The sequence below is a fragment of the Camelus ferus genome, chromosome 6 (genome assembly GCF_009834535.1).
Source record: "Camelus ferus isolate YT-003-E chromosome 6, BCGSAC_Cfer_1.0, whole genome shotgun sequence".
Taxonomy (NCBI): domain Eukaryota; kingdom Metazoa; phylum Chordata; class Mammalia; order Artiodactyla; family Camelidae; genus Camelus; species Camelus ferus.
Genome location: NC_045701.1, coordinates 93,295,596 through 93,308,874, shown reverse-complemented (window position 1 = coordinate 93,308,874; position 13,279 = coordinate 93,295,596). Strand labels below are relative to the sequence as shown.

The 13,279-nt window shown below is 62.8% G+C and overlaps 1 protein-coding gene across 4 annotated transcripts; it reads right to left on the bottom strand.

Moving 5' to 3' along the window:
• Nucleotides 1–2,607: 2,607 nt before the first annotated feature.
• Nucleotides 2,608–10,194, bottom strand: PLD4 (phospholipase D family member 4). 4 transcript variants are annotated; one of them, XM_032482830.1, is made up of 10 exons: nt 10,015–10,191; nt 7,510–7,712; nt 6,523–6,706; nt 6,227–6,347; nt 5,618–5,745; nt 4,877–5,077; nt 4,045–4,184; nt 3,712–3,877; nt 3,543–3,639; nt 2,608–3,095 (listed from the first exon to the last, which is right to left on the bottom strand). In XM_032482830.1, exons 1-10 carry the CDS (start codon nt 10,039–10,041, stop codon nt 2,893–2,895), a joined length of 1,470 nt encoding a protein of 489 aa, XP_032338721.1. In that variant the 5' UTR covers nt 10,042–10,191; the 3' UTR covers nt 2,608–2,892. The 4 variants fall into 4 exon arrangements, with proteins under 4 accessions (XP_032338721.1, XP_032338720.1, XP_032338719.1 ...); XM_032482831.1 differs by having other exon boundaries at nt 2,958–3,095; nt 3,543–3,635; nt 10,015–10,193; XM_032482829.1 differs by having other exon boundaries at nt 3,543–3,877; nt 7,510–7,706; nt 10,015–10,194.
• Nucleotides 10,195–13,279: the final 3,085 nt, after the last annotated feature.

Genomic DNA, 13,279 nt, shown 5'->3' with positions numbered 1-13,279 from the left:
GCCACCGCTGAGCTCTACCCTCTCCCCAGGCGTGAACCTTACAGCAGTGCTTCACTCATGCATCTGTCTGTCCAGGTCCTCCTCCGAGCCAGCAGCTGTGACAGCCCAAGAGGCAGAAGGCAGGGTCCCAGCAGTTCATGGTGTGGCCAGGGGCGCAGACCCACCACAGCCCCGCCCAGCTGGGAGGCAGCCCAAGGACAGGGCGTGTGAGGGGCGGGGGCAGCACAGAGGGGGCTCCTGGGCCACAACAGGGGAAGGAAGCTTCCCTAGCCGCAGGGGCCCTCCTTCCAAGCAGGCCACGGAAATCCGAGCCAGAGCGTGGTTCAAGGCATTTCCTGCAACCTTTCAAGGGTCGTAGCTCCTCCTCCCAGCTGCCTTCAGATGCCCTTCCTGGGCTCAGGGGCGGATGATTTCCTGGCCCTCCTCCCTCTTCCCAGGCAGGCTCCTGGGGGCATGTGCCTCCTGCTTGGAGGGGAACGGCTGCTCTTACGGCTGTGGGTGTAGCAGTGGGAGCTGGGCTGTGAGCCCCTGTGGGCTCCTAAGGCTGCCTACCCCTGGGGCTGCCCTGAGGGAGCCTGGGAGGCTGGGGAGGGGAGTCTGGATCCTCCCCACTGCCCACCGCAGGCAGGTCACATCTGTGGCTGGCTGGGAAGGTCCCCCAAGTTCAGGGATGTGGGATCCTCTGGAAGGTGAGCTGACACAAGGCCCCAGGGCTCCTGAGTGGGGATTGAGGAGGGGAAGCTCTGTGGGGACTCTGTCCAGCAGTCAAGAGAGGCTGTGGCACCCTCCCAGCCCAAGGCCCCCGCCTTGCCGGGTAAGTCAGACAGATGCAGTGAGCGCAGGCCTCCTGAACACCATGGGGTGGAGGTGGGGGGGGGCGGTCTGCCTGGCTCCGTGGGGTTTTCATCCCTGTCTGAACCCGAGATTTCGGGGCTTTGGTACTGGACCCCTACTGGAGGCCAGGCAGGCAGCTGTCAGCATGTGGGGAGCTGCCCACAGCACAGAGCCCACAGTCCCCTGGTGCGGCCTCTGCTCTCCGGTGTATGAGTCACCTATGCTGTGTAACAACATGGCCATAAATGAGCGGCTGACAACAACACACGTTTATGGCCTCCTAGTTTCTGTGGCTCAGGAGCCCAAGCACAGCTGGGTGGCTGGGTTCCACAGGTCCAGAATCGAGGTTATATCAGGGCTGCTGTCTCATCTCCAGACTCAACTGGGGAAGGAGCCACTTCCAAAACTCAAAAGGTTGTCGACAACCTTCAATTCCTTGCAGGCTGAGTGGCCGAGGGCCCTGTATCTTGCTGGCTGGAGGCTGGAGGCCACTCCCAGGGCCTGGCCACACGGACCTCTCTGTAGGACAGCTCACAGCTAGGAACTTCCTTCATCAAACCAGCAAGGGACAGACCCCCAGCAAAACACTGTCACCATCTCGGGTCACAGAACCATGTGTGTGCATTCTGCCTGTTCCAAGCATGGCCGGGATCGCCCACCCTCCAGGGAGAGGTCACAGGGGTGTGGGTTCCAGGAAGCAGGGTCTGTCCCTTATACCCCAGAAGGGGCCCCTGGGGCCTCTCAAGCCTCATCCAGCTGGGTCTCCTGGGAAGGGGTCTGCTTTGGAGCAGGCCTTCAAGGCCCCCACTGAGATGTGGCCACCAGACCCAAAGAGTGTGAAGTAGGCCTTCCACCTGTCACCTGTCATGGCCTGCCTCACAGTGCCCTCCTGGACAGTGACTGGCTGGCCTGGGGAGCAGGGTGGGTCCAGGTGCTGCTCCTGGGGTGCAGTCCTGTGACGTGTGGCTGGGGGTGGGCTGCAGCCCCCACACAGGCCAGTTCCCAGGCCTGTGTGGACCCACGGCACCCCCTCCAGATCCCTGGGGGCCTGGGACGGAGCCAGGCCAGGTTTGAGGAACTTCCTCTCTGAGGCCGAGAGGACTTGGGAGCAGGGACATGGTGGCCCAGGATGGGCATGGTATCCACTCACTCAGCTCCCTCAGTGGCCAGGGCCTCTCAGACCCTGAGCCAGCCCCCAGCTCTAGCCTAGGGTGGCCTTGGGGGCCTCGTCCCATGGCAAGTGGGCTCTGCGCCAAGGTCCGAAACCAGGAGGTGGGGGGCAGGGGGCTGAGACAGGCTTCTGAGCCGGCACTACCGGCAGGAGGGCCGGAACCAAACAGAGACGTCAGACCAGGACTCAGCCCCTGCCTCTGCAGGGCGGTGGCAGGTGGTGACCAGGGGTCGGTGAGTGCCAATGGGGCTGCATCTGAGTTCTCATCCCCCCAGTTCTCATCACCCTGCCCCAGCTCAAACCCAGGTCCTCGTGACTCCACCCACATAGCCCCGGCCCCTTCCGCGCCAGGCCTGAGTGCCGCAGCAGCCCTGCCCCTACAGGCCTGGGTCCCCTCTCCTGTGCACCCACCCCTTACTGGTCCCTGGGTTCCTGTGGGCCCAGACTGGGCACTGGTGAGTCAGGAGCTCCCATGGCACGTGCCTGGCCCAGCCTCAATATGACCACGTGGATGCAGGTCCCTCACGGGTGGGTGGGCTGAACTCCAGCCTCGGGCTGTGGAGGGGGCGGGGCCCCACGCAGGACTCACATGGAGAGACAAGAAGGCTCACGTATTTTCTTAAGGTCCCACTTGTGGGCATGGATTGTGGCTCTATGGGAGTCAGGGAGGGACATTCTGGAGGACCCCCCAGAAGAGGTGGAGGTTTAAGAGGGGCTGGATTTGGAGAGCAGAGGGAGAGCAAATGGTCTGCACCTGCCCCGCGCTGGGCAGTCCTGCCCCCCATCAGGGCTTGTGTGGGTGGAGCTGCTTGGAGTCCAGACTGGGAGCCGCGCAGGGAGGCCGGCTGGGGAGCAGGCCCCACCCCCCCGCCAGGAAGGGCTGGACCTCAGCCCTGCCAAACACAGTCCTGACCCTGGGCTTGTCCATCCAGGCCGACAGCGTAAGGGGAGCTCCAGTCTCGCTCAAACAGTTGCCGCAGCTGCTTCTGCACAGTGGTCACCCCCGGCTGGGCGCCCGAGGCCCTCTGGGTGACCACCAGGCCCACACCCGAGGTGCTGCTAAAATAATCTTCTGACCAGTTGGATGTGCCTGCAGGTGGGTGGGCGGGAGAGAGAGGCTGGGTGACGGAGCCTTCCTGGGCTTCTCTGCTGCCCCGTCCCGCCCAGCCCAGTCCCGTGGCACTGGCTGCTGCTCTGGAGACAGGTGGGCACACCAGCTGCCCTGCTGTCGTCCAGCTGCAGCCATGCAGCCCCTCCGATGCAGGGTGGCCAGCCAGCTCTTCTGTGGGCACTCCCCCCGCATCACCCTGCCAACTCAGCCCCCTGGGACTCAGTGCTGGAGATGTCCCCCTGCCCTGCAGGGACAGGTGACAGCTGGGCTGCTGCCTCCCATGGAGAGGACTTGACCCCTTCAGCAGCCTGGCCTGGTCACTGCTGTGGGGACACGGCCCCCTTCGTGGGCTTGTGTGGCCTCTCTGTGTGCTGTCCCCTCCGTTGGCATCCCCAAGGACTCAGGGGTTCTGAGCCCCCTGCTCACCGATGTAGGCCGTCTTCTCTGTGACCATGAATTTGCTGTGGTTCACCCTGCTGAACGGGATGTTGGAGTGGTTCCCCACTGGCACGATGAAGACTTTCTTGGGGAGCAGAGAGGGTGTGTCAGGGACAGGGAGGCTGCTTCCCGGTCCCGCCAGGGAGCAGGTCCTCACCACGTCCACGGAGACGTTGGCCGCGGGGCTGCGGAGGGCCTGCAGGGACCGCAGGTAGGGGAACATGCTGGGGTCCGTGTTGAGCCAGCAACTGACCAGCAGGCGCACCCGCACATGCCTGCCGATGGCCGCCGCCCGCAGCGCTGTGTCCAGCACCGGCCAGTACCTGGGGAGGGGCAGGAAGGGGAGGCATAGGGGTCTCAGGCCAACGGGGCCCTGCCTGTGAGCCCTGGGCGGGCAGGGGTCCTGGCAGGAGAGGAGACAGGCCTGGAGCTGCCCATCCGCAGAGCCAGTCTTCCCCCTCCAACGCCACCTGGCTTCTGCCTGACCCACCTGGTGGGGTGGCGGAAGCGAGTTGTGGGGAAATACTCCATCACCGAGGCATAGATGAACTCCCGGGCGCCCCCCATCACCTCCAGCAACGCATCCAGGTCCCGGGTGCGGCCGGAGGGGCAGAGCGCGGGCGGTGACGCCTGCGTGGGCAGAGAAGTCTCTGGGGCACCGCTGGCCCTATTCCAACCTGCTGCATTCTTGGATGGGCTCTTCCCCATCATGCGTCACCCTCCGGCACTAGGAGCCAGGAGGAAGACAAGGGGCACACTGCCCGGGGTGGGGAGAGAAGGAGGCTCTAAACAGGGGCCTCAGGAGTGCCCCTGGCAGCCTGACCCCACAGGAAGCTCCCGTGCTTGCCCAGCCCCCTCTGAGAAGCATCCTGGTTCTGACTCTGGGTGCCCGCTGTAGACCAGCACCAGGGTACCCCGCGGGAGGGGCATTGCCTGTGGGCATGACCAGCTCGCCCCCCAGCTCCCTCCCTCCCCTGCAGAGGAACAGACTGGCTTGATGAACTGGTCCTCCTCTCACCCTCCCTAGTCTCCAGTCGGAGCCCCTAGGCCCCACCCAACAGCATGCTCAGAGACCCCCAGGGCCACCGGACGCCCCACTACCCGGGCCTCCTGTCTCCTGTGGGTGGTGATGACAGTGTCCTCTCCTGGAGCGGTGCCGGCATCCTAGCACAGCCCTGGGGCTGCCGATGCCAGCTGGCCCCTCGACCTGAGACCACAGCCCTGTCCACGGTGTCCCCGAGCCATCGCCCTGAGAACCTAGGAGATGCCCTGGTGTCTTCAGGGCAGGAGGGCCTCCCACAGGCCTCCTCAACTGCCCTTACTGAGAAGTAGGCCGTGGTGGGCACCCCATCAAAGTGGTCCCGGAGGGGCTGGAAGCGGTTGATGTGGGATGAGAAGTTCCGAGGCCAGGGTTTGGGGAGGACTGCCTCTGGCGCCCCCAGCACCCAGTAGGTCTGGAAGGTCTTCTCCAGGTCCTGGGCCAGGCGGCTGCAGTTGTAGATGATGGTGCCGAGCTCCTTCACCTGCAGGGCCAGGGCAGTGGCTGTGGAAGGGGGCCGGGCCGGGAGCACCCAGGCCAAGATGCTGGGCAGGTGCAGTCCCCCGACTGGCGGCCAGTCTGCAGCGGCGCCCCCTGCAGGAGCCCGCAGTGGACTGGGTGCTGGGGGCGCTGAGGGGTGGGGTGCCCAGTGGGCCCCTAGTTGTCTTGAGCATTGTGTCCCAACGGTCAAGGCCATATGTGTTCATTGCCGAACAAAACAAGAGAGAACACATACATGCACAAAGAAGAAAGGAAAATGCTCATTCTTCGTGGCCAAGTGACACCCGCCATCACCATTTTTAACACGTGCTTAAAGCATTGCTTTTCCTAAAAGGGATCCTGCTTTGTCTGCATGGGTCCCTGCATAAGGTGACTTGAACATCTTTCCATGGGGTTAAATGGCATGGCTACGTCACCCAGGTTCTGTTGGGTGACTGCCCACGTGGGGACAGCAGGCAGAGCCCCAGGGGCACAGGACAGGACAAGCTCTGGGTGGGTCTCCCTCTGGGGCCCTGGGACTCACCTGCGTCAGGGACCGCCAGTCCATGTTGGCACTGCCCACGTAGACATGCCGCCCATCCACCACCCAGAACTTGGAGTGCAAAACGCCACCGGTCAGCCTCCCCAGGGGCACGCGTCGCACCTGGGCACCTGGCCAAGAGTTCAGGGCCATGGGGTGAACTGACCTCGTGCTGCGTCCGATGCTCATCTCTTTACTGTTGGGTTGATTTATTTCTGCTTACAGCAGCCTTACTAAGTCGCTGCTGTCATCGGCCCCATATTCCAGGTGGGAGAACAGAGGCATTGACCGTCCCAGGGTCCCCCCAGGCAGCCCAGCTCTGGGAGGATGGCCCCTGCTGCCTCTCGCTCCTGGCCGAGCCTCCACCCACGCACAGGGCGAGGCAGCTGGGCTCAGCAGGGCCCAGACATCACCCTGTGCTCTGCCCAGTGGAAAGTAACACGTCCGGCTCCTTGGAACCAGCGCTGGGGTCCCAGGGAGGCACAGGAAGCCTTTCCCGGCCTCCCCCCGCCCCCCCCCCCGGCAGCCACATTGCTCTCCATTTTCCCAGGGCACAAGCAAGTCACCTGGGCTCAGCCCCAGGGCCCAGGGCCCAGGATGGCAGGCACCCACCTCGGGCTGCCAGGACCTGCAGGTCGGTGGACTTCCTGGCCAGCGTCGGGCTGCTGGTGGCCACAGCCAAGGAAACGTTCCTGTCTAGCAGCTGCTCCAGCTTCTGTAGAAGGGCCTCTCCCTGCGAGAGCAGGCCAGCTGTGCGAGGCCACCCCTAGCCCATCACCCCCAACACTAGGAAGGACCCAGACCCCCGCCTAGGAGGCCACCCCTGACGCCCACGGCTCGGTCAGACAGACGTGCTGCCCGCTGGACTTGCTGTGTGCCTCAGGGGCGGGGGCGGGGGCGGGGCGCACCAGCTGGGAAGACGAGTCGTTGACCCCAATGTCGGGGCCCGTGAGAGACCAGTAGAAGGAGGCCACGTGGATGCTCTCCTGGGCGGCATCCAGCAGCTGCAGCCAGGCCTGGGCCAGGGGCTGGGCCGACGGGCTGCCTGTTAGAGACGGGAGGTCCTGGGGGATGCTTTCCACGAGGTTGAGGCTGCGGAGGGAGCGGGGCCAAGTGTGATGCAGGAGCCACCTGCCTGCCTCGGTCACCTGCTCCACCCCAGTCGGCCAAGTAGGCGGGGCTGCTGCCAGCGTGGCCCGTGGCCCGTGGCTGATCCCAGGCCAGGGTGCAGGGAGAGGGCAGCGGACCAGACCAGGCAGGGCAGGCCTGAGGGGCGGTGACTCCCAGGGAGTGCGTGAGAGCAGAGCAATCAGAGCCCGGGCCCTGTCCCCCACCCCCACCCCGAGCTGCCGCTCCCGGAGCTCAGCACAGCCGCTGGGTCTGGGCTCCTGCAGGTGCGGATACCCTGGGAGACACCGGAGCTGACCCAGAGGGAAGGGCTGGGCCAGGGGAGGGGAGCACTGTCTCCATCAGGATGTGCACACAGCCGGTTCTTCCCTGGGGAGGTTCTGGGATTCCAGGATGCCAGAGCAGGGCAGGACCGGCAGAGGTGGGGCGGGGGGAGCTGTGATACCACCCCCGGGTGGGAGGGCTGTGACTGTGCCATGCATTGGCTGGGTGGGACCAGAGTTCCCCACCTCATCAGAGTCCCTAGGTGGCAGCCTGTGTTTGCTGCAAAGAGCACCCCAAGTCATCTGGTCTCCTGCACCAGCTCCAGCCCCTACTCCCCCCAGCTCCCCCAGCCTCGCTGCCTGCCCTCCCCAGAACCTGCATCTCCCAAGAGGAGGTGGCAGAGGGCAATGCTCACCCACTGGGGTGCTCCAACGGCAGGGAGGCAGGCAGCAACCCGGAGCTGAAACCCACCCATCGCCCTACGACCCCACAGGCTCGCTCACCGGCAGGAGTCCTTCTGCGGCTGCTGCTGGGGCTCCCCTCCCAGGGGCTCCCAGGCCAGGCTGGAGCCAAGGCCCCAGGACCCGGCAGGTCCTCCCTGGGGGTGTGCTCGGCCCCCGGTGGAAAGAAGGGGCAGTTGCCACAGGAGGTAGGTGAGCGTCACAGTGCCCAGTCCCAGCATGGCCAGCAACCCCAGAACCTGCAACTGGAGAAGGCGTCACCACAGGGTCCCCAGATTGCATGGCCAAGCTCTGCTCCTGGTGGGCCTGACAGCCCCTCCAGTGCTGAGACAGACTGTCCCCGCCCCCAGGGAGGGCAGTCTGCGGCTGGGGGGTACTGGGGTAGGAAAGGATGGCGCTGAGGAGTTGGGGCAATGGGAGACCTGGGGGCCACCTTGTGGCCACAGGTAACTGGCTGTCTTCCCAGGTCCCCTGAGACAGAGAGATGTGGCTGGTGCTGGAAGTCCACTGACCTAGGAGCCCCTGTTCCCCCATGCCTGGTTCTGTCTTTGCCCCTGGGGACCCCAATCCTACCATGCCAGCCTCCCTGTCCCACGGGCTGTGGGGTGGCGTGGAGCCAGGCCACTCAGGGGCCAGCGGTGCGCTCTGCAGAGGCCTCAGCACCTGCACGGGTCACCCCGGCATCACCCGCAGCTCCAGCCTGGGCAGCTGGGCACTGGGGACGCCACTTTATGGGAACCTCTGCAGACACCCACTCAAACCCCCAGAGGCCACCCACTCCTGCCCAAGATCAGCCCCTCACCCTGCCCGGCCTGCAGGTGGTGGACCTGAGGATGGTGAGCCCTGGCCTGTCACCAGCACGTGTGCGCGTGTGTGCGCCTCCCGGCCGGTGCCCAGGACACGCGGGACCCGCTGTTCTCCCTTTCAGTCTCCCTCTTGGTGGGAGTGTGGGTGTCTGAATCTCAGTTCCTTGTTTCAACCACAACTTCAGTGTGTCTGATACCATTTCTGCTTTCGAGCCCGGCCCTCTCAACTCGGGCCTGTAAACAGCTGCTTCCCTTCCCGGGGCTGGGTCCCCGGCCCGGCCGCCAGGCAGCCCCTCCTGGGAGCCGGCCAGCAGCAAAGACCCAGCACAGAGAAAGCGCTGCTGTTCAGGGGGCTGGGGGCTGAGTGGGGACCCTGCAGCGCTGGCTGGGGCTCTCCCTCTCCAGCAGGACTCTGGGGACAGCCAGCTGGGGACAGAAGATCCGTCCTGTCCCCTCGGAGTGGTCACCTCCACAAGGAGCTGGAAGCCAGGCTGAGGCCCGGGCTGGAGTTGGGCCCTTTCCCAGGGCAGCCTCAAACGCCACCACGAGCAGGGCGCTCCCGCGCTTAGGGTGTCCTCCCTGGCTTGCAGCGAGGGGCCCATGCCCGGTGACCAGGTCGCCCGGGCAGCCAACTGTTCCCTCCAGGCCTCGGTGGGGAAGCGGCCCTGCAGCCTGGGCCTGGGGCTGGGGTCGTGCTGCAGGCCTGTGAGTGCAGCTGGCCTCGCGGGCTCTGAAGGACTGTCCTCCCAGACACCCTGTCCTGCCTCAGTGTAGGGAAGAGGCGGCCACAGGAGCTGAGCCTGGGGCTGCGTCTGCCCTGAGCTAGGACCACTACAGGGTGCTGGGGGCCCCGGAAACTGAGTGAGAAAGGGAGACTCAGGCAGGGCCTGGAGGCCAGCACCCACTCCCTGTCGGGGAGCCCCCGTAGCGGGGGTCAGGGTGCTTCCCCACCCCCACCTCACAGAGGGGAGCTCAGGGGCCTGCCACGCCCCTCCCTGCCTCAGGGAGGACGGGGTGCCGCATCAGGCCTTCATCGTGAACAGGCTCCCCAGGCCCCTTCATTAACTCTCAGGAGAGGCAGCGGATGTGCGGGCCTGGGTGGGGTCCTGGCAGCACAGCCCAGGGCCCCAGGCAGACAGGAAGACTGGAGCGCAGCAGCCTTGCCCCCGCTGCCCCCACCTGGAACGCAGAGCCCGTCTAAGGCACCTGCCAGGCCACCCATCCCCAGAGGGCATCTCTTCCACTTGGCCTTTGGGAGCTGCATGGGCCTGGGGTGCCAGCCACCCAAGGGACTCTCGGCAGCTGCAGCCCTGGGGACCCTGTGCGTCCCTGAGGTGAAGCCAGCTGTCGGGAGAGGATGACCCATTAGCGCTGGCATCTCAGGGCTGTGACAGGGTGGGAGGCCCCCATGGGACAGCTCTGAGCTTCCCCAGCCCCATGGTGGGCAGCCGTGGGACCCTGCAGGCATCGGGGGTCACGGCTGAAGGGGTGGGACATCCTGCCCTGTGGGGTGTGGGGCGCAGCTGCGTGGCCCAGGCCAGGGCAGAGGGCCTGCTGTCAACTCGCTGGGAGACCCTGAGGCCCTGGTGTCCTGGCTGCACAAACTGGGGGAGGAATAGGTGGTCTGCAGGCCCAGCTGGAGGCTTGGTGACCCTCTAGGCCCAGGGCTGCTGGCAGCCGAGGGCCACGGGGCAGTGGACCGGAGCCCCCTTCTCCAGGCCTTTGGCCCACTGGCACTCACCTCTGGGGGTCCTGCCCTGGTGCTCATCGTGGCTCCGCCGCAGACTGCAGGTCCCCTGCTCGCGCTCGCGGGCGGGCTCAGTGGCTGCCTCTCCTCCTGCCCACCTGTCTCCTCCCCACCGCCTGTTGCTTCCTCTTCTGCCCACTTCCTCTTTGTCCCAAGTACCTCTCTCCACGCCCCCAACGGACATCTGGAGCCGAGTGGGCCAGCTAGAGGGCAGGACTGAGGACTTTCACCTCCAGGGGAAATCCCTCCCCCGTCCCCATCCCCAAATCACGGGCCTGTGTATCCTGAGTTTGGTTTGGCACAAACCACTGAGACTCAAGGAGCCAAGGCTTGAGCAAGATTGTTTATTTCTCTGTCACACCTACCAGGTGCCAGGGCTGGCAGCCGAGGGATGGTGTGGGCTCCTCAGCCCTTGGGAGCCAGGTCCCTCCAGCTCTCAACTCCCAACCCTGAGGGTTGACCAGACCAAACTCTAGCCTCATTGCCCCACAATGGCTGCTGGAGCTCAGCCATTGCCTCATGCTCCTAAGAGCATGTAAGGGACAGGTCAGAGGAGACATCCCGGCAGTCCCACAGGGCACTTCCACTTCTGTCTCGTGATTCAGAACTTAGTTACGTGGCTGCACCTAGCTGCAGGGAGGCTGGGGAATAGAGGCAGCAAGGGCCTCTACCCTGGAGAACGCAGGTGGGCGGCTCACTGGCCTTTCTGAAAAGGCAGGCTTCACTATCATTTGCTAGTGCTCAGCCTGGATTCACAGGAAGGGTCTCTGCCTCCCTCTGCCCCATCCATCCCCCTCTCCCCTCGACCAGGGCTTCCTGAATAGAAGTCCCTGTTGCCCAGAAGACAGGGACCTTTAGAATAGCCCCTCCCTTTGAGCGAGGTCTGGTTGTGTGCCTGCGGCCTGGAAGACCCCAGCAGGGCAGGGGCTGCCGAGGCCCTGTCCAGGGTGCTGACCGCAGGGTGACTCGGGGGAAGGACGTCACTGGGGTGGGTGTCAGTTCCTGAGGGTGGAGTCCTGGGGCCAGTGTGGGTAGGCCGGGAAGTGAATGGGGACAGTGCCACTCACTGCCCCCAAGATCTCTTTACTTTCTCCCGGACACTCTGAGTGCTGGCCGTCTTCTCCAGGCCACAACCAGGGAGGCCTCTGCTCTCTGGCGGGGTTGCTGGATGCCCGAGTCTGCTGGCCTCGTTTCCTCCACTGATGGGGACACATCTTCACCTTCCAAGAGAGTGCCAGCTGGTGGGTCCCCCAGTGCTCCGTGCCTTCCTGCACCTGGGGCGTCTGACTTTTCAGGTTGGTGTCGGGGGTGGGAGTCAGCGTCGCCTGTGGCTGCCGGGAGCAGGCCCTTGCCTGCGAGCCGAGCCACGTGTCGCTGTGTGTCTGCTGGCCCCAGGGGTGGGGGGGGCGGGCGCCCCTCTCTGCGAAGGCCTGTCTGCGCCTTCGCCCGTGCTCACGTGGTGCGCTTGGCTTTTTCTCCTCAGTTTGGGGAGTTACTGCATTTCCCGAATCGTCAGCTTTGTGCGTAGCAGTATCTTCTCTCACTTTGCTGCCTCACTTAGATGTTTTCTTCTTTTTAGAAAAAACTTGGGCACGCGGAAAGCAGAGAGCACAGTGTGAGGGACACTGTGGGGTCGCCACTCGGATGTCACACGGCTGACATTTGTCACACCCACTTCAGGGTGGGATTCCCAAGGCAGGGAGGAGTCGTCCAACACAGGGACATAGCCCATATTTTATAGTAACTGTAACTGGAGTACAACCTTTAAAAATTGTGATTCACTCTATTGTATATGTGTAAGTTATGTAATAGTGTACATCAACTATACTTCAATGAAAAACAAATGGGGGAGGGTGTAGCTCAGTGCTAGAGGGCACGCTTAGCACGCACGAGGTCCTGGGTTCAATCCCCAGCACCTCCATTAAGAAATAAATAAACCTAATTATTTCCCCCGCCCCAAAAATACACATTGGTAGATGAATAAATAAATTAGAGGAGGACACGGGGAACATTTCTCTTGTAAGTACACCAGTACACCTTCCTAAACAAACTTCCTGCAGAATCACAGCGCCACGGTCCCTCCTGATGAAGTCAGCACTTCCTTAATGCGGTCAGCCTCATCGCCGCGCTCGTCTTGGTCTGCTCTGGCTGCTGTCACAGAGCGTCGCGCACTGGGGCTTAGGAACAGTAGGTGTTCACTCCCCACAGCTCTGGGGCCTGGTGGTCCAAGGTCAAGGGACGGTGGATCGGGTGTCCGGTGAGGACGCACTTTCCTGGTTCACGGCTGGACCTTCTCACTGTGCCCTCACGTAGCAGAAAGGCCAGGGAGCTCTCTGGGGTCAACTCTCTGAACATCGCACTAATCCCATTCATGGGGGCTCCAGCCTCATGCCCTGATCACCCCCAAAGCCCCTAATTGCGTCACACTGGGGGTTAGACTTTACAACGTGAATTTGGGGGGACACAAACATTCAGTCTATAGCAATGTTCAGACTTTCCCAATTGTCCCCCAGATGTCTTCCACCTTTGATTTGTTATTGCATCCAGTTGAGGTTCACACACTGAGCTTGGTTTTTCTGTCTCTTAAATCACTTTTCCCCGCAAATAACCTTTCCACGCGCCTTCTCCCCGACCCATGGAGTCTCTGTTTCTCTTTCCCCTGCGCTGCCTGGACCTGGAAGTGAGACAAAGCCTGGTCGGGCAGAGGGAACTGACCCTGGCGAGGACGCTGTCTGGGTGGTGCTGTGTGCACAGGGTCCCGTTAGATTCCAGCTCCCACACAGTTCCTGATCTGAAAATCAATCTTTATAAAACTATATTTCCTTCCATGCACCCAGCAAGCACCCTGAGGGTGAGCACTTGGGCACCTTGCAGCTTTCCAGCCCTTTGACTTGTGCCTAACGGGTTTGGACCCCTGGGTCTTCTGGCTTCATTATTCCTCTGCATGTTTTGGCTGCCAATCTTCTGTAAGGAAGTCCCTACTGCTACTTCTGACTCAAACGTAACATTACAAGGTTTCCTCTTTTCTTTTATTATTCCACCCCCCCAGCTTATTGAGCTATAATTGACATGTAACATTGCACAAGTTGAAGGTGTACAATATAATGATTTGATGTGTGTATATATTACAAAATGGTTAGAATCACAATAAGTTCAGTGAACAACCATCACCTCCCCTTTTCCCTTGTGATGAGAACTTTTAAGATCTATACTCTGAGCAGCTTTCAAGTACATGACACAGTGCTGTTGACTACAGTCA

Coding starts and splice junctions, on each gene's coding strand:
- PLD4 (XM_032482828.1), bottom strand. CDS start 10,041: ATGAGCACCAGGGCAGGACCCCCAGAG. Junction 7,713..10,014: donor CCAGGGCAGGACCCCCAGAG/GTGAGTGCCAGT, acceptor CGCCTTCTCCAG/TTGCAGGTTCTGGGGTTGCT. Junction 3,096..3,542: donor AGAGAAGACGGCCTACATCG/GTGAGCAGGGGG, acceptor ACCCACCTGCAG/GCACATCCAACTGGTCAGAA.